General features: G+C 47.8%; 1 protein-coding gene and 1 pseudogene across 1 annotated transcript; one reads left to right on the forward strand and one right to left on the reverse strand.

Annotated features, from left to right (window-relative positions):
• The first annotated feature begins 230 nt into the window (after positions 1-230).
• On the forward strand, positions 231-2,336 carry LOC136497051 (glutamate decarboxylase 2-like; annotated as a pseudogene).
• Positions 2,337-12,177: 9,841 nt separating this feature from the next.
• Positions 12,178-13,195, reverse strand: LOC136495303 (probable transcription repressor OFP9). The gene has a single exon (XM_066491263.1). The coding sequence runs from the start codon at positions 13,064-13,066 to the stop codon at positions 12,401-12,403; it is 666 nt and encodes a 221-aa protein (XP_066347360.1). The 5' UTR covers positions 13,067-13,195; the 3' UTR covers positions 12,178-12,400.
• Positions 13,196-20,449: the final 7,254 nt, after the last annotated feature.

Below are 20,449 nucleotides of genomic sequence, written 5' to 3' on the forward strand. Positions count from 1 at the left end.
ATTCGAACAATTAAGCAGCTCCCGGAAGCAAGTGAGGCCAGCAAGTAAAGCGGCAGCAGGCAAGCAAGCAAGGGCAAGACGTGGAAGCGAAGCAGAGTCGCCCCGCAGCAATAGCATAGGACATGGGCAAGCAACGCACAAAACACGCGCAAGCTTTCCGACCTCTCGCAGTCTATATAGTCTTGTTCGTAGACCGTAGCACGAAGAGAACAGAAGAGCAATATCTCCTGTTCCTCTTGCAAGGAGAAAAATAAGAAGAGCAAGGAAGGAACGCGCTGGCTGAGACATGGTTCTGACACACGTTCACGACCTCGACGACGCAGCCGCCGTCGTATTCGCCTCGAGATACGTGCAGGACCCGCTTCCAAGGTATGAGCTGGGGGAGAAGTCCATCGCCAAGGACGCGGCGTACCAGATCATCCACGACGAGCTGCTGCTGGACAGCAGCCCGCGGCTGAACCTGGCGTCGTTCGTCACCACGTGGATGGAGCCCGAGTGCGACAAGCTCATCCTGGAGGGCATCAACAAGAACTACGCCGACATGGACGAGTACCCAGACACCACGGAGCTGCAGAACCGGTGCGTGAACATCATCGCGCGGCTGTTCCACGCGCCGGTGGGCGCAAGCGAGAAGGCCGTCGGGGTGGGCACGGTGGGGTCCTCGGAGGCGATCATGCTCGCGGGGCTGGCCTTCAAGCGGCGGTGGCAGAACCGGCGGGAGGCGGCGGGGAAGCCCTGCGACAGGCCCAACATCGTGACAGGCGCCAACGTGCAGGTGTGCTGGGAGAAGTTCGCGCGCTACTTCGAGGTGCAGCTCAAGGAGGTGAAGCTGCGGGAAGGCTGCTACGTCATGGACCCAGACGAGGCCGTGCGGATGGTCGATGAGAACACCATCTGCGTCGCCGCCATCCTCGGCTCCACGCTCACTGGCGAGTTCGAGGACGTCAAGCGCCTCAACGACCTCCTCGCCGCCAACCAGCGTGTTCGCTGTTTGGTTTCTGGGCTGGTTTGGGCTGGCTGGTGCTGGTGCTGGTTTGTTATGAAAAAAAACACTATTAACTAGTTGAATAAACTGAAATCAACCGACGAACAGGGTGAACAACAAGCGGACAGGGTCAGTAGCTTCGCATGCGACGCATGTCATAAATTCCTCCTCAGAGGAGTCAGAGCAAGTGAGCAACCGTGGACTGATCTGGCTGCGTGATGTGATGCATGCTGGCACGCAGGTAGGACACCCCGATCCACGTGGACACGGCGAGCGGTGGTTTCATCGCGCCGTTCCTGTACCCGGACCTGGAGTGGGACTTCCGGCTGCCGCTGGTGAAGAGCATCAACGTCAGCGGCCACAAGTACGGCCTCGTCTACGCCGGCATCGGCTGGGTGATCTGGCGCAACAAGGAGGACCTGCCCGAGGACCTCATCTTCCACATCAACTACCTCGGCGCCGACCAGCCCACCTTCACACTCAACTTCTCCAAAGGCACGGCCATGGAGATCATGCTCATGCCTGCCAGTCTGACACTGCCCTGTCACTAACACGATAATATGCTGACCTCTGACATGTTAACTCTATGCGCAGGGTCTAGTCAAATCATCGCGCAATACTACCAGCTTCTTCGATTAGGCTTCGAGGTACGCACCACTTTCATGCTTTGCACCATGGTTTTACGAATCGATTCCCGGAAAAATTAGCTACTCTGTTACTGCAGGGGTACCGCAACGTGATGGAGAACTGCATGGAGAGCGCTCAGACGCTGCGGGAGGGGCTGGAGCGCATGGGCCGCTTCACCATCATCTCCAAGGAGCAGGGCGTGCCGCTGGTGGCCTTCACGTTCAAGAGCAAGGACGAGACCTCGCTGGCGTTCAAGCTGTCGTCGGAGCTGCGCCGGTTCAGGTGGATCGTCCCCGCGTACACGATGCCGGCGAACCTGGAGCACATGGCCGTGCTCCGCGTCGTGGTCCGGGAGGACTTCGGCCGGCCGCTGGCCGAGCGGTTCCTGTCCCACGTGCGGATGGCGCTGGAGGCGCTCGACGACGCGGCCAAGGGCGGGCCCGTGCCCAGGATGCGGGTCACCATCGAGCTGGGACCTCCCGCCAGGGGCTCTGGCGAGGAGGCGTCCGCCAGGGTCGACAAGAGGGAGGCCGACAGGCCGTCATGCCGGTGCACCGCAGCGTGTCGCTCGCCGGCGGGAAGACCAAGGGCGTCTGCTAGAGCGGCCGATCGACGACTAGAACTCTCCGCGTAGTGGTATGGAATGCTGAATAAACAGTTGTATCGACAAAAGGCACCCCGTGATACAAAGCTAAAACATATGTAAAAACTCGGATGGATTGGAAATTCGGCACTGTTAGTGCCCTGACAATCGGACGGACGTCCGCAGCTGCAGTGCCCCATTTCGTGCGTCCACGCGGGGCAATGCTAAGGCCCGGACATTCGGACGGATGCACAGGGCTGCAGTCTGTTTCTGTGCCCCCCGCTTCCTGCGTCCACGCAGGGCACACGCTATCCGGACATCGTCTGCTCGCGTCTGTGTTTCGCACGCCCACATAGGAGCCCGCACCGTCTATACATCGCCCATGCGGGGACAGCTCGTGCCCCCTCCCACTTCCTCCGCGCATCTCATACATAACACCCGATCTATTTTTGAAACATACAGATACAACACTTGCAATATACAAAACAAGACAGACGAAACACTTGAAACATGAGTCTGAATACTTGCAAAAATATCTAAAAATAATTGAAAAACGTTGCAAACATACACAATATCCAGATGAAGCATATACAACATATTACATATGTATGAAACATATGCAATATCCAGATAAACACACTTGCAACATACGTCTGAGAAACAGATAAAACATTAGGAACAGACTTTTGCAACATACGTGTACAACCATTGCATGATCCCGGTCTACTTTTGCAACATCCGTATGAAACAATTGCAACATACCTATGAAACATCTAAAATACTTAAAACATACGCTTGCAACATGCGCTTTGAACGCAAAATCTCCTTGCTGCTCGGGAGAATGGAGGCTCGTCGGCGTGTTAGAGTTCACTAGAGGCAACAGCCCGACGGCGGCGGGGAGACAGCGGTCGCACGACTAGGAGAGGGTAGCCGCACGGCGCGCCTGGCCAGGCCGGCGGCCGAGCGTCGCGACTCTGAGCACGGCCGTGCACCGCGCTCGGTAGGGCCAGCGGCCGAGCGCTAGCGGATAAGAGTGAGTGGACGAGCGGATAGGTACGTGCAACTGGATGAGATGATTTTTTATGAGAAACTCCCAAACGGATAGAAGGATGGTAGTTGGGCAACGTCGTGGCCCACGAACGCCGGACATACGGACGTCCACTTGCCAGCGTTACCTATTGGAAATTTGGAGGGAATATGGGAATGGAGATCCGTAATTCCCGGTCCCCTCCTTTGGCGATTCTGAGAGCGAACTCTCGCCCAGCCCCGTTCTAGACCGTCTCCTCGACGATCTGGACTACTCCACCGGTGTTCCCTTCGATTGCTGGTGTCCACGCCCCGCCAACGATCGCTGGTCGTTGCCGGCCTCCGCAAATCGTCGGTTAGCCGTCCTGGTGCCGCCGACCACATAGTTCCGTAGTAAGCGCCGCTTAGGGCTTCGCTGGGCTTTGCGATCGCGTCGGTACTCGCTGGCGTACTGATCGCTACTGTTTTTTCCTCTCTGATCCTAGTGCCTTGATGGCGTCGGACGGGGGTGGAAGTAAGGGGACCGGGAAGGCTCCTTTCGGCGGGGATGGAAACCCTAGTCCGAGTGTTTCTGATCTTCTAAAGCGCCTTAATCTAACAGAGGAAGAAGGAGCGGTAGTAGATTTCAGTGATGATGAGGAGATTGATGATCTCCCTCCGACGGAGTGGGCAGTGGTGGGGAAGGTTCTCTCACCCATGGCAGTACACATCAATACGATCCGGGCGGCGATGAAGCCAGCCTAGGGGCAATCCTTTTGGCCTGAAGATCCGAGCTATAGGAGAGAAGGCGGACAACATGTTCGTCGCTGAGGTTGGTTCAAAGGCCGATATGGAGAGGATCCTTGCGGGGACCCCGTGGATGGTAGGAAGGCATGCGGTAGTTCTCAAGCCTTATGATGAAAGACTTAGTGCTGATGAAATCATCTTTGATCGCATGGAGATTTGGGTGTGCATCCTCAAGCTCCCGCTAGGTTGGATGAACCAGCAGCGGGGAACACGGGCCATGAGCCTGATCGGCCATGTTGTGAAAATGGACGTCGATGGAGATGGGAAGGCGAGCGGGGCCTTCCTGCGGGCTCGTGTTGCTATTGAGTTAGACAAGCCCCTTCGTCGGGGTGTGCTCCTGAGAATGAGCAAGACGGAGGAGCCAAAGTGGTTTGAGGCGCAGTATGAACGTCTTCCTTATTACTGCTTCTCATGTGGTCTAATGGGTCACTCAGAGATCGATTGCCCACACCCGGCACCACGTAATGAGTTCGGCAAACTACCTTATGATGTCCCTCTGAGAGCACCGGAGGAACGTAGGAGAAGAGTACAGTCCTTCAGCGGGAGCTGCAGCTGAGTCCTTTGGTAGCGGCTCCTCGACGTACAGGCCATCCAAAGATCATTGTCGTTCTAGTGATGACCGATCGTCTCTGGGAGACGAATCCCGGTTCTCAGCTTCAGAACCAGTGGAAAATCTAGAAGAAAGAGAAGTTCAGTCACCGTTGAAGAAGAGGAATACAGAGGGAACTGCAGGGAAAGGCCAGCCGGTCATGGAGGAAACAAATACCAGGCTACCCCGAAACGCAAGTCGAAGGGGGCTGGCCAAAACCTGCAGACCCCAGACCTTAATGTACCGGCTGAGGCTTCTAATGCCATTGTTCTGGTAGGCCTTGTGAGTTCAAGATTGAACCAGCTAGATGGAGGTTCCGAAAAAAGCGGTGAGAGTATGGTGGAAATGCTGAAGAAGCAGAAGAGAGGCACAACTTCACAAAATGCACGATCGGCGGCGGCTGCAAGTGGCAGTCCCGCCGGGCACAATGAAAATATTAAGCTTGAACTGCCGGGGTTTAGGGCAACCCGAGGCAGTTCGCGACCTCCGTAGCCTTTGTGAGCTACATCGCCCGGTGGTGGTTTTCTTGTCTGAGACTCGTTTCTTCTCGGATAGGGTGGATGTTTTGTTAAGATCACTTGGTTTTGCGCATGGTTTAGGCGTGGGAACCAATGGAAGAGGTGGCGGACTTGCACTGTTGTGGAAAGATGAAGTTTGTGTAAAGCTCCAAAGTCTTGACAAGCTTCATATAGATGTGGCGGTGCTTGATCCAATGACAAACGGGGAAAAGTGGCGCTTCACTGGTTTCTATGGTGAGGCGAGGAGAGAGTTAAGATATAGGAGTTGGGATTGTCTTAAGATGCTCAAGGGTCGCAGCTCACTGCCATGGCTCTATGTAGGGGATTTCAATGAGACTTTGCATGCCAACGAGCAATTTGGGGGTGCTGGAAGAAGTGAACGGCAGATGGAGGGTTTCCGAGAAGCAGTAGCAGTGTGTGGCTTCACGGACCTAGGCTTCATTGGTCTACCGTACACCTAGGGACAACCGGCAAGATGATGCTCACAACATAAAGGTTAGGTTGGACCGGGGGTTGGCAAATGATGACTTTCTTGACTTGTTCCGCGAAGTTAAGGTCTGGCATGTTCAAACGACAATATCAGACCACTGTGCACTGGTGGTAGAATGCTTGGAACACTCCTTGAACAGGAGAAGACGAAAGCGAAATTTTCGCTATGAAAACATGTGGCAGCGTGACCCTTCTTACATGGCTCTTATTCGTGATGCTTGGTCATCGAATGGAGGAGCTACTGGATTGGGAGACATGCACACAAAGCTGAAAGGTGTGCAGTCCTCGCTACAGACCTGGGAGCAGGACGTCTTTGGCTCGGTGCGGAAGGCGTTGGCAACTCTTAGGCGTGAGCTGGAGGAAGTCCGAGGGCAATCGCTGGGCTCGGGACCTTCTAGACACGAGCGACAAATTATGGCGTGGATGTCTGAAATGCTATCAAGAGAAGAAATTATGGAAAGACAGAGAGCGCGTCTTGATTGGCTTAAGGATGGAGATCGCAATACGGCGATGTTTCAAGCCAAGTCACGAGCACGGGCCAAGAGGAATAAAATTATGGCTCTGCGAAGAGAAGATGGGTCGATGGCAACGGAGCAGGCGGAAATAGAGGAGATCGCTACTAACTACTACCGCCAGCTCTTCTCGGCCCAGGAAGAGTTGTTGCCGGACCTTGGTGCTTGATCACGTGCTTCCCAAGGTCTCGACTGAGATGAATGACCGGCTGCTACGGCCCTACTCAGGCTGCGGAGGTTGAGCAAGCTTTGCAACTTATGAAGCCGAGCAAAGCCCCGGGGCCAGATGGATTTAGCAGCTGGCTTTTACCAGTTACACTAGGGATTTGATGGGCAACGAGATCACAACAGCAGGTGTTGGATTTTCTCAATGGTGGAGGTATGCCGGATGATATTAACCTTACTACCATTATTTTAATTCCCAAGACAAGAAATCCTCAGGTTATGAAAGAATTTAGACCTATTTCTTTATGTAATGTTCTGTACAAGTTATGCTCAAAGGTTCTGGCTATGAGAATGCGTGAATTCTTAGATGATATTATTGTAGAAGAGCAGAGCGCCTTTGTGCCTAGGACGCTTGATAACAGACAATGTACTCATAGCTTATGAGTGCATCCATTATCTGTAAAGGAAGAAAGGGAAATCTGGAGCGTGTGCTGTGAAATTGGACATGGCCAAGGCGTATGATCGTGTAGAGTGGGAGTATCTTAGAAGGATCATGCTAAAACTTGGTTTTCATGCTGATTTTGTGAGCCGTATTATGAGGTGTGTAACAACAGTTTGTTTGACTATCAAAATCAATGGCGTATTGACTGATACCTTCAGACCATCTAGAGGAATCAGGCAAGGGGACCCCATTTCCCCATACCTATTCTTGCTATGCTCTGAGGGTTTATCTTGTATGCTGAAAGCTTGTTGGTCCAGTGTACATATCAAGGGGTATAAGAGTTGGAGTTCACTCCCCCTGGATATCGCACCTGCTCTTTGCGGATGACTGCATAGTATTTTCTGAAGCATCGCAAGGAGGGGCTGACAGACTGGTAGAGATTCTGGACAGATATCATCGTGGATCCGGACAGTTGGTAAATCGGGATAAATCAGCCATATTCTTCAGCAAAAACTGTCCTGCGGAGATGAAGCAAGTGGTCAGTCAGAGGCTTGATATCCAAAAGGAAGCCCTGGCTGAACGCTATCTGGGACTACCCACGGAGGCAGGAAGAAAGTTGAGCGACTGTTTTGAATACCTGCCATCCCAGGTGAAAGGTAGAATTGAAAGTTGGTGCGGACGTGAGGCAAGTTGTGCAGGTAGAGAGGTTTTGATTAAATCAATTGCTCAGGCGGATACCCACTTATTCTATGAGTTGCTTTCTTCTACCTCTCAATATATGCAACAAGATGAGAAGTGCTGTGGCCAATTATTGGTGGGGTAGCTCTGCTGATAACCGGCACATGCATTGGATGAGTTGGGAGCGTCTTAATCAACCGAAACACAAAGGAGGCATGGGTTTTCGGGACATGAGGAGTTTCAACTTGGCAATGCTTGGAAAGCAAGGTTGGCGCCTCATCACGAGACCAAACTCACTTTGTGCTAGAGTTCTTAAAGGGTGCTATTATCATGACACGGAGTTCTTGAGGACTACCCGGAAAAAGCACGCGAGCAGTACGTGGAGGGCGATCCTAGCAGGCCGAGACGTACTACAGCGGGGTCTGATCAAAAGGGTGGTCGATGGAGATTCTACTGCTATTTGGGGTGATCGATGGATAGCAGACCACTTTGATGCTAGGCCAATCACACCAAGAGTTGTCGGGCATCTGAATCTGGTTTCTAAACTGCTGACAACTAGCGGATCCTGGAATGTTGAGGCAGTGAGAGCGCTGGTGTTGCCAATTGATGCAGCAGCTATATTGCGACAGTCGCTGGGTCAAGGAGATGGTGATTTTTGGGCGTGGGAACTAGAGCGTTCTGGGATTTATTCTGTCCGCTCGACATACAAGATTATATACAGGAGGAAATGGGAAGAATCCTTTGGCCATTTACCTAGCTCTTCTGATGATGCTATATGGAAAAAAATTTGGAAGCTGGAGGTCCCTCCCAAAGTTAAAGTGTTCTGGTGGCGTGTTTTGCACGAATTCCTACCGACGAAGCAAATTTTATTCAGAAGGCACATAACCGGAGGCCTTCTATGAGGTCTGTGGGGAGCCAGAAGAATCCATCAGGCATGTACTCTTGGACTGTACAGTGGCGAGGTAGTTCTGGCAATATACAAGATGGGCAACAGGGGTCAAATTACCAAGCCTGAATGCTGAGACGTGGGCTGCTGATTTGATGTCACAGCTTTGCCCAAGACGAGATCGTGCTCTGATTATGATTGGAATGTGGGTGCTTTGGATGCTGAGGAACCGGCGACGCCATGGAGAGCTGACGATGCCGGTTCAGCAGGCGGTGATCTGGGCCAAAGATACAGCTTATGATTTATGGCAGCTGAGCCACCAATTTGACAAACCAGCTCCAGCATACAATAGGGATAATGGAGAAAGCCGGAGGTGGGATGATCGAAGATTAATACGGATGATGCGTTCTCTGAAGAAAGCAAGCAAGGAGCAACCTCGTCCATTATCAGAGATGATCAAGGCACATTCTATTCGGCACAAGCAATCTGGTATGAGCGTGGTCTTGATGTTTGCTCCATGGAGGCCTTGGCGTGCAGGGATGGCATGAAGCTTGCTGCATAGATGGGTTTACGTCGGGTGGCCTTGGAAACCTACTGTCTCCAGGTTGTGCAATTGTGGAAGAAGGAGTCACAAAGATCCATCATTGATCCTATTCTGAAGATGGAGGAAATTAGCCTTGCCTTTCAAGAGTTTTCTTTGTCTTTTATTAGTAGAAGTTCTAATAAGGTTGCACATTTGTTAGCTCGTCAGGTTTCTAGTTCACATTGCTCGGAGGTGTGGCATGTTACTCCAGCATGTGTGTATGACTTGATCATGGTTGAGGCTTCGGCCGGCTGATTTATGAAAGGCAAGCAATTCAAAAAAAAAAAAAAAATCCCGGCCCATCTACACAGACGGGCGGACGATTCGGGCCAGGCAGAAGATAATCGTGCGGGATAACGACATCCACCTCGCCCGTCCAAATTGAGTATTGCGTGCAATCTAGTACTAGTGCTCAACTGCTCATCCTCGACTTGCGTGCGGGGAAAGCAGTGTTTACTTGAGTTAATGAGCTTGAACCGAAGGTGGGGGTGAATGACAGCGCAGCTGTGGGATTAATTACTGTATGATGGCCGCAAAGCACACCCCTTGCTTGGATAGCTTCACGAGGCCGACAATCTTGAGCGCAAAGCAACTGCCCGTAGCACAGCAACTAGCGTCTACCGGTACAAAAGCAAGGAATAAAGCATGTCGATCGCAATGACGAACAGATTAATTAGTTTATTCATATGGTCCTTCATTCCTTTACGATCAGATCCTATAAACACAAATAAATATCATGGAAATGATACGTGCCAAACTCTTGTGAGCTCTTTCCTTATTTTTGTATTCTGTTAAAAAACTTCTTTTCATTTCCTCTCGTAAACTAATTAACTCGAAATGATTGTTTGCATAAAGTGTCTGAATTTTTACCATGCCAAAGCTGTCCTTGGAAAGGAAACTAAACCTGCATAAGTGCATGGAGTAACTCACAAAAATAAACACATCTATCCTGAAATATAAGGGATTCGGAGTTCAAATTTTGTACCAAAATATGAGGTATTTTAGGTGCTTAAACTTGGTCTCAACCAAAACAGACAACCAGTAAATAAGGAGATAACAATTGAACTACTCCCGCAATCCTAATTAGTGAGGGGCAAGTGGTCTTTTGTTAGGTTTTTTATTGTGTCTAAAAATTGCTTATATATGTTATATTTCAGGGCGGAGGATTAATATTTTGTACTCCTTTCGTTCTTACATGTCACATTAACTTTGTCCAAAGTTAAACATTACTATATTAGATCATCCATTTCAAAAAATCTTTATAGTTTTACAACATAGGGATTATGTATTAAGAAAGTATTTCTTATAGTAAATCGAAAAACATAAATCTTATGTCATGAACCTACATATTTCTTAAGAAATTGATGATCAAAGATACAAATGTTTCCACTTACAACAAAACAAATACACACGTACATAAAAAAGAGGGAGTGGGAGATTTAGTTAGGAAGTGTCTCATCGAACACGAATTTACCTTTAAAGACGTATACCCTCATGTGTATTCACCATTGAATGTATATGGGCCATATGCCCTTAAGGCAAGAACAACATTATGGTCTCTCATTCTACTACAATCCATGAGCATGGTCCACCCGCGTTGGCCAAGTCCTATCCCGTGACCTAGCGAGAGCAGCCGCCGCTGCCGCCCCCGTCTCCACCAACACTGGTCCGGTGGTCCCCCTCCGACACCTCGCCGGAGGCCGAAGGGAGTGGGGTTCCATCGCTTTTAATAAGTTTTCTAGTAGATCGAGTCCTTTAGGGTCAGGGTCTCTCCATACCAAATTTTTTTAGTATTGGGGATTTATCTCCTCCACCTCCTTCCCGGTGACGGCGAGGAGGCAGGATGGATTCATTTTCTCCATGGCAGCTCTGTTGAAGATTAGGGCGACAACTATGGCGTCGGCAACTTCCTCGGCATGACAACATGGAGACTTAGTTTTCCAAACAGCGACATCACGGCGAAGATGATGTCACCGCCATGGAATAACTTTCTTCCGGCCTCTTCTCCATTTCGTTGTGGTTAAATCTGACCACGATGAAGGACTAGGGAGAATAAGTTTCAGATCAGCCTTCTTTATTCTTCGATGGCAGAAAAAAGAAGAAAGAAGACACAAGAAAGAAGTTTCTTAACCCCGCCTACACGAATGTTTGTCGTCATTCATCTGTTATTAGGCATTTTGTCGAGTGTTTGTCTGTGCAGGTTATCCATACAAAGCATCATACAGGTTTGGATTTTAGATTTGGAGCTACACAAAGCGTGTGCACAATATAGATAAAGACCAATTTCTAGATTTACGTAGTGTATTCCTAGAATGCTTGTAACGATGTGCTCAGCTATAATCTAATATAATTCTTCTTTCGTCTAAAAAACCGGTGAGCATGGTCCATGTGCTACCTACTAGAGGTTGGATATCCCTAAAAAAATTAGAGTTTGCATGCATGCAAATATGATATTTTTTGGCGGATTATGCAAAACCCAAAAATACTCCCTCCGGTCCTATTTTATTTGGTGAAAGTTAGAATGACACAGTCCCCCTAAATTACACTTTGACCATTCATTTGCTTTTATATTATATTATATTATTTATGCTTATAAACTTATAATCATTGGATAGTATAATTCCTTATAAATCTAATCATATAAAGTTTGTATTATAATAGTTAAAAATTATTAGCCTAATTACTAGTTTTTAAAGTTTAAACCTTGATATGCGTGTGCCCCAGATAAAATGGACCGGAGGTGGTATCATACTAGCATATTTGTGGGTCCTTAGACAGTCCCACTTGTTTCCCTGGACCCTAGGTGTGTTAGTTAATTTAGTTGGAATTCTCATTTTTAAATTGTACTAAATGATACCGTACATGCATGCTCAACTATACAATAACGGGACTGACATGATTGTAGGATCTGTATGAACGTTGTGTGCGCGGGTTATTTCTATATTCCATTTACGAGGAAGAAGAAAAAAAGATGATGTAGAGCCTATTCTTTCTACTTCCTCTGTTTTGTAATATAATATATTTAAAAAATAAGACAACTTAAAAAAAATACTCAAATAACACTTTTACTCATGGATTGAACCCCAACTAAAAAGTTTCTCGTCAGATTATAGCTTCACTTTCAATAAACTCTGCTAAATCTAAGTACAACACAACATAGAATATTTTATATTTCTGTATTTTAAAAGTCATAATGTTCTGTATTTTAGGACGGAAGGAGCATGAACATCTTAACTACATTGCAATCAAGTACCAAGCGAACGATTGAGATGAAAACAGCCCAATATGTACACAGCAAATTACTGAAAACATACAGATCATCTTTGTGCAATGTGCTCACTATTGCACCAACATTCTTTGAACAAAGCACAGGGGAAAGGAACACACTTTATTACACTCTACAATAATACAGTCACGCATGCTTCCCCGTTTGGTGCTTTAGGATAGATGGCTGGTTAATTACACATTTACACGCATGCATGGGAGCCAAATCACAAAGCCACGCACTTCGACCTACTTGCTCGTTCAAGTTCAACCCAGCTGCTTGCAAGAGAAGAGGGCCGAGCAAACCTCGTGGAAGGCCTGGAGGATGGCGGCGCGGTGCTCGCGCGCGTTCACCGAGACGTAGCAGTTGAGCAGCGCCCGCAGCTCCGCGGGCTCGGCCATCCGCTTCGCCGCGATCACCTCCGCGATGGACCGCCGGAACTCCTCCCGCGGGTCGTGCGTCCTCCGGTCCTCCGCGAGCAGCACGACGCACGTCGTCCGCCTGGTGGCCGCCGCCTGCTCCCGGACGCCCTTCTCGTAGCAGCCGCCGCCGCCGCAGGCCCACGCCCGCGGGAGGCCGCGGCTAAGCCGCTCGGCGAGCTCAGCATCCGGGCGGCGCGCAGCCGGCGGCCGACGACCGGCCTCGGTGGCTGCGTCGATCATGGACTGCAGCCGAGCCTGCACCATCCCGTGCGCGAGCCTGGACAGGCCGCGCGGCTGTGTCGGCCGCGGCAGGGGAAGCGGCGGCTCCGGCGCCGCGTCGGCGGACGAGCACGACGCCGACGAGGACACGCTGAGCCGGGACGCGCCGCAGCACAGCGCGCGGCACTTGCCACCCCCCTTGCTGTGCCGCGTCGTCCCCGACACGACATGGCACTTGCCGCCTCCGCCGGCCTTGTGCTCCTGCTTGCTCCGGGCAGAGAAAAGCTGCATGGCTGATCTCGCGCCGCCGCCCCTGCTGGTCAGGCGGCTCTGCTACGGCTGCGGCTGCGGCACGCGATCGAGTGGGACTGGGAGAGGGACAGTGGCGGCAAGCAACTGGCGAGTTGTTGCAGAGCAGCTCGCGCGGGGTGCACTAGAAGAGGACAGTGCGCCATTGTAAAGCGATCAAAGGCGGGCGGGCGCCGCCTTTTGGTTCTCTGATTGAGCAAATTTTCAAGTCATGGGAAAGAATAGCTACGTAGCTCGCTTTAGGATGTAGCCGGATCATGCTGTCCCCTTGCTAGCAGCAACTTGGGGTATCTCCAGTATGCTGCCATCGCCTTTGATGCCCAATTCTCAATTCGGATTAGCTAGCTTGTCAAGTTAATTAAAAACGTGATTGGCTGCATATTAAAAATCCCAGGCGTCAATCATGTTTCGTAGTCGCCATTGCTTAGTGCCAACACATCATAATTACGGTGACACGCGGTTGGGTTCTTTTAATCGGATGAATTCAGAGCTGAGCTTTTCGGTGAAGAGATGATTTAGTGCTGGATCCATCCAACCAACAACCAGCTGTTTACAGGACTGGATAATCTGTTATTAGGCTCTTATCAGCTCAAATGCCATCATGCCGACCTGCGAAGTGCTTAACCCTGCTTCAGAATTCAGGTTTCCTCAAAACAGCATGGGCAGTTGGGAAATCTTTCAAATCTGCCCAACTAATTTCTGGTGTTGCTGACAATGTGTAGCTAGTTCGCTCAACTCTGCAATGCATTAGCGAAGTGTCCATGAGAAAAAAAAAAGGTTCACCAAATCAATCCCAAAAGGGGAGACAAAGAAGCCTAAAGAATCAAAAAGTAAGGACAGGATTCCAGCTGGTGTAGTGGCCGTCATGTGGCTATCATCAAGCTTAACCATGGTCAACAGCTTTAGCAAGCTCTCGTCTCCCCTTTTCTTATCGTGTTCTTAGCATTTCTTTTCCTGTTTCCTTTTTTGGCAAGTTTGTTGGTTGTGTGTCGCCAACCATGCCAAATGAAAATGTACTGCCTTTGTGCCCAAACTTTCAAAAATTCTACTTCCTCCGTTTCAAAATGTAGGTTTAGTTTATTCTAAGTCAAACTTCTCTAGTTTTAATTACAATTATAAAATTATAGAAACATCTAAAATATCAAATAAATGCACCGATAAGACATGGGATACGTGATTAATGAAATCAGTTTAAACAAAATTAAAGTGATATATATTATGAAACGAATGGACTATTCAAAATCATATATGTGTTTCATGTTATTTTTTAGAATTACACAGTACAACGTAGACACTCACAATACACACGCACACTCAACCTTATGAATACACGTACGCAAACCCTGCCCCTAGAGCACCTCCGAAGGACTGATCCGGCAGATCTCTAGATCTCGAGATTCATGAAGTCACCATAAGCGCCTCACTGTCGATGGGGACGTCGCCTACCACTGAAAGCATACCGCCGTTAAATTCTAAAATAAATCCAAGAAAATACGAGCACCCATACCAAGTCAATGACTTAAACCCGAGTGGACAGGTTCCACCACAAGGATATGTCCCAACCAATTGATCTACGATCATTTCGCATATATGTGTTTCATGTAGAAAGTATTCACTTAGGAAGTAGAGGCACAGAAGATAGCCCATGCCTATATGAACCATGGGCACCCTGCGCTAATATGGGTCTGTTTGGAATGAAGGAATCCAAAACACAGGAATAGGAAAAAAAACACAGGAATAAGGTACGATGAATAGTGAAAAACTACGGGATTTCAAAACACAGGAACAGAAAATTTAGGCTGTTTGGAACACAAGAATTTATAACATAGGAATTGTAACATGTTAGGTAAATATAGGTACTTATCAGTGCAAGCTTCAAAGTAGCAGAGATTGGACAGTGACGTGCTCAAGCTAGCCAACATCTAAGCAGCGTGGTTGTCTCGTACTTCGTGAAGGAAGAGAAAACCTAAGTTCTGATTGGATTTTTGTTTTCCTTTGAAACGAGAAGCCTGCAACAGTGTTCCATAGGAAAGGAACCAGAGAATCCTTTAATCCAAACGCTAATCTCAGGAAACTTTCCTCTGTTTTTGTTTCCTTTACTTTTCCCATGAAAATACTCCATTCCAAACAGGCCTGTACATTGCGTATTTATTGTGAAAAGGGAAAATGTTATGGGAAACAAAAAGGATGGTAAACTTTCTGTATATCTGTTAGGTCCTCTTTGGAACAAAGGAAAAATAGAGGAATTCTGGAGCAAAGGAATTGGTTCCTACGAACCTTATAAAATTCCTATGGAATGGCTTGTTTCATAGGAATAATTTTGGAGGAATTTTACCAAGAGGGCAAGAGGTTGAACCTCATGGGAAAAAAATTGGTCACTCTCGCTAATCGAATTCTTGTTCCTGCACTCCATCCAAACGTTTAGGACCTGTTTGGAACGAAGGAATCCAAAACACAGGAATAGGAAAAAATGCATGAATAAGGTATGATAAAAAGTGAAAAACTACGAAATTTTAAAACACAGGAATAGAAAATTTAGGCCGTTTGGAATACAGGAATTTATAACACAGGAATCTTCTCCACCCAGCAGACGATAACTGCGCGGCTGCATCGGGCTTCCGCGAAGGATCGAAAAACCAGAGGCAGGAGCAAATGTTTTTTTCCCGTGAAATCATATCGTTGCTATAGTGTTCCAGAGGAAAGGATTCGCTCCTTTCCTTTGTTCCAAACGCTATGACCATCTTCTTTTCCTCCATTTCGTTTTCCTTCACTTTTCCTTTGAAAAAACCGTGTTCCAAACAGGCCCATTAATGGCTCCTTTGGAACAAAGGATTTTCATAGGATTCTTCATCCTATAGGATTTGTTACTGTAGCATCTTTTGGAACATAGGATTGTGCCATAGGAAAAATACAGGAAACTTTCCTTTGGGTGCTACTTCACAAGAACTTTGTAGGATTCGTAACATCTACTGCAAACTCATGTTTTTCATTCTTGTGTTTTTCCTATGGACCATCCAAACTCTAATTCGTGTGATTCTCCTTTGTTTTACAATCATCTGTTTTGCATATGTAATCCTTCCTATTCCTATGTTTTTCTATTCATGTGTTCTTCCAATCCTGTGTTCCAAAGGAGCCCTTAATCTTGCAATTTCGTGTGTTTTCTCAATCCACAGGATTCAAGATGTCAAGGCATTCTATTCCTACATTTTTCCTATTCCTGTGTTTCTAGAATCATGCGTTCCAAAGAGGTTTATCAATTTCATGTTCAGTAACTGAGTGACGGGGGGGGGGGGGGGGGGGAGTTGTAACTAGGTTTGAGTCCTCTTTCTTTTACTATAAGTGCATGTTTTCTTTTAAACGAAGAACCTCGGCCCTTATATCTTCTGTGTACTACACATGTCCTCACATGCTCTGGATCTATGATTTCGTGTAGATTTTTCAAGTGCGACAATGCACAAACTCAAGCTATGTTTAGACGCACCTAGTTAATAGTTAGCTGCTCCTCGGGTGGATGTAAACGGACCAAGCTAACTGTTAACTCACTAATACATAAACGATTTCTAAAAATGCCCCTTTTGAGAACCGACTCTAAAAATGCTTTTGAGCCGATCTGCGCCACTAGAAATCGGTTTTTAGAGGAAGCTAAAATGTCCAACCACATGTAGAAATACCTCCTATTTTTAGAGGCTATTCGAAAGTCGAACCGCCTCTAAAAATGAAATTGAGGCTATTTGTAGAGATGGCTCAAAATCCTACCCGTCTCTAAAATAGATTTCTTGAGACGGTTGCAATTTGGTCTGCCTGTAAACAAGATGCAACACAGTAAAATCCATAACCTCTTCAAATCAAGTCGGATGAAGAAAAATATTATATCAAAGTTATAGTACTCGAAGAGATCAACAACTTTATAGTTGACCACTTTTCTATTTAAAATCATTTAGAGCCAAAAAAAATAATGAAAAAAAATTCAAAGTTCATATTTTTCGATAATTTTTCAAATGGCCTCAGACGGAGAAACAACCTACACCAAAGTTGTAGTACTCCAAGAGATATAGAACTTTCTAGTTTAAACTTTTTTTATTTAAATTCGTTTAGAGTCTCAAATATGCATTGTAATATTCAGTAAAGTAATACAAAAGGACTATATCAATAAGTGACTCTGAGGTACAGTGGTAGGAAGCAATATTCGTGGCTAGTGGTCTCTAGTTTAATCCCCTGTGACCGCACGTGCATGAAAATCACATGACTTGTGAAACGCAGCTCAGGACATTGGTTGATGTGCTTCTCCTGAAATTAATACTTTCTTTTTGGTATTTTTTCCTCCTATTTGCAAATTCTATAAAACAGTTTTTAGAGACGGTTGAATACATGTCCCTAAAAATCATTGATTTCTATAGACATATATCTAGGTGAGCCAAGCAGCCGCCTAGACAAACCCATTCTAACTGTAACACCCCTGGTGTTACAATCTCGTTTAGTATCGTGATTTAGGCCTAAGTAAAATTTTCAAAACGAGTTTCTCGTGCTTTTAGTTTAAAATGTACTTGAGGCGATAAGCGAATCCGGTGACCCAGTTTTGTGGACTCGAATAAACGCCAAGTTAAATTACTCAGTGCGTAGAAATATTTAGGAATGTCCGACGACGATTCTAGCAAACGGTTTGTTCGGTTAGATTAAGCAGGAAAAACAACTTTTATAAATAAAATAAAATCCATTAATAAATAGAACGATATACATATATATAGCGGTTGAATCAAATTTAAATTCGAGCTTTGCTGAAATTTTCCTGTGCCTAGACATTAGTGTAAATTAGTAAACCGTTAGATATATATATATATATATATATATATATATATATATATATATATATATATATATATATATATATATATATATATATATTAGGTATATAGTATACTCTTAAACCCATCCGTGATGCTGAATGCGTTCACTCTTCCGTATGAACAGAAGGAAATAGCGTGGACAAGACAGTAGAGATGCACCTGTGCATGAAGTGGGTTCCGTCAGATTCCATGTGCATGTGGCCCGTGTCGTGGCGTGGCGTGTTGAGGAGTCCAAGTGTCCCCCACTGCGCGTGCACGCGAGTCAACACTCAGCAGCGCCGCCGCAGAAGACACGGGCACCACACCACCGTCGCATCCGTTTTAGACCACGTCGCGCCAGGGCAAAGTCAAACCGGGTCATCTCCGTGTTGGCAGCATTGTTTCTCCCTCTCCCTTTCTTTTTCTACAGCCGAGGAGCTCAGTTCCTGCTCGTCCTTTCCACTGGCTCTTCCACCCCGCGTGCCCCGGTGAACCAAGCTGCTCCGGGCGACCTGCACTGCTCCCATCGTGCTGAGCCGGTCTCCCCCGCTGTGTGGCCCTGCCGTCGTAGCTCAATGGCGCCGCGCGCGTCTCCACTTCCGTGCTGCGCTCCGAAGCGCCCCGCTGCCGAGCCGGTTCGCCCCTGCCATCCGTCGCGAGCACGAGCCCACCACCACCACAGCTGCCTCGCGCCCTGCTACTCCTCGCCACCGTAGCACCAGCGCCCCCCTCATCTGCTTGGCTCGCCCGAGCTCTCACCAAGGCTGGCCAGCCACCATCGCCGCGCCCGCTCCGGCCCGCGCCGGTCCACTGCCCGCAGCACGCACCTAGGCCGTGCTTGAAAGCTCTAGTTTGGTTTTGGTTAATTGATGAAACCCTAAGTGCTAACCTAGTTTATCAAAGTGATTATGAGATAGGTAGCACTACTCTAAGTGATGAAGCAATGACAAAGATCATGACAAAGGTGATAACATGGTGATGATCAAATGCTTGAACTTGGAAAAGAAGAAAGAGAAAAACAAAAGGCTCAAGGCAAAGGTATAAAATGTAGGAGCCATTTTGTTTTAGTGATCAAGACACTTAGTGAGTGTGATCACATTTAGGATAGATAGCCGTACTATTAAGAGGAGTGAAACTCGTATCGGAATGCGGTTATCAAAGTACCACTAGATGCTCTAACTCATTGCATATGCATTTAGGATCTAGTGGAGTGCTAACACCCTTGATAACATTTGTGAAAATATGCTAACACATGTGCACAAGGCGCTTTTGGAAAAATGAAATGTCTATTTTCTATTGCGCCGGATGCAAAATTCTTGGTGGTTGGCACATTTGAGTAAGGGTGAAGAAGTTAGAGTTGAAATGGAGTTGGTCGAAATGATGCTGGCGTCGGTCTACTGACCGGACGCTGGGTCACTCAGCGACCGGACGCTGAAAGGCTGCGTCCGGTCGAGCTGGTAGAGAGGTCGCCAGTTTCGGTGTTGCACCGGATGCTGGACCTGAGATGCACCGGACGCTGGTTTCTACGTCCGGTCAAACTGACGGGTCTGCACAGTGGCTAAGGGTTGAGCACCGGACGCTGGCTGCGTCCGGTCAAGGTGGACCGGACGCATCCGGTCGAAAAAACATGCCTTGGGGAGCTTACTGGAAACGACTGGACGCTGGGGCTTCAGCGTCCGGTCAGTTTTGACCGGAGCGTCCGGTCAGCTTCGTAGCCGTTGAAATCTGACGAACAGCGTTTGAAGCTGGTGACGCATGGCGTCCATCGGGCGACCGGACGCTGAGGGCCATCGTCCGGTCGGTATGACCGGAGCGTCCGGTCAGAGCGTGTTTTGCCCAGTGAAGGGGTACAATGGCTCTATTTGATGGGGGCTCTATTTATAGCCCCATGGCCGGCTCAAGGGACAACTCTTGCTCATTTTCATTGACATAACAACCTTGTGAGCTTAGCCAAAGCCCTCCCACTCATCTCCATCATTGATTCATCATCTTTGTGAGATTGGGAGAGAATCCAAGTGCATTGCTTGAGTGATTTCATCTAGTGGCACTTGGTATTCGTGTTGCGCTGCGGATTTCGCTTGTTTCTCTTGGTGGTTGCCACCACCTAGACGGTTGGAGCAGCGGTGAAGGATCGGCACGAGTTGGTGATTGTTCGTGGCCGCCTTCGGTGATTGTGAGGGGAGTTGTACCTTCCCTGACGGAGCGTTGAAAGGTAACTCTAGTAAATTGCTCGTGTCATTGAGTTACCTCACTTGTGGGTCGGTTTTTGCGGTGTCCAATCATGTGGACGAGGTTTGTGAAACACCTCTTAGCCGTCGAACCACCAAGTGTTGGTCGACACAACGGGGACGTAGCGTGTTGGCAAGCACGTGAACCTCGGAAGAAAATCGATTGTCTCTTATCTTTGGCATTCTCCCGGTGATTGGCTATATATTCATCTTGTGATTGGTTCATCCCCTACACGTCGGTATAATCACTCTACTCACTTATTTACATTCTTGCAAACTAGTTGACACAAGCTCTTTAGTGTAATTAGAATTGA

Source organism: Miscanthus floridulus, chromosome 12, assembly GCF_019320115.1.
Source record: "Miscanthus floridulus cultivar M001 chromosome 12, ASM1932011v1, whole genome shotgun sequence".
Lineage (NCBI taxonomy): Eukaryota > Viridiplantae > Streptophyta > Magnoliopsida > Poales > Poaceae > Miscanthus > Miscanthus floridulus.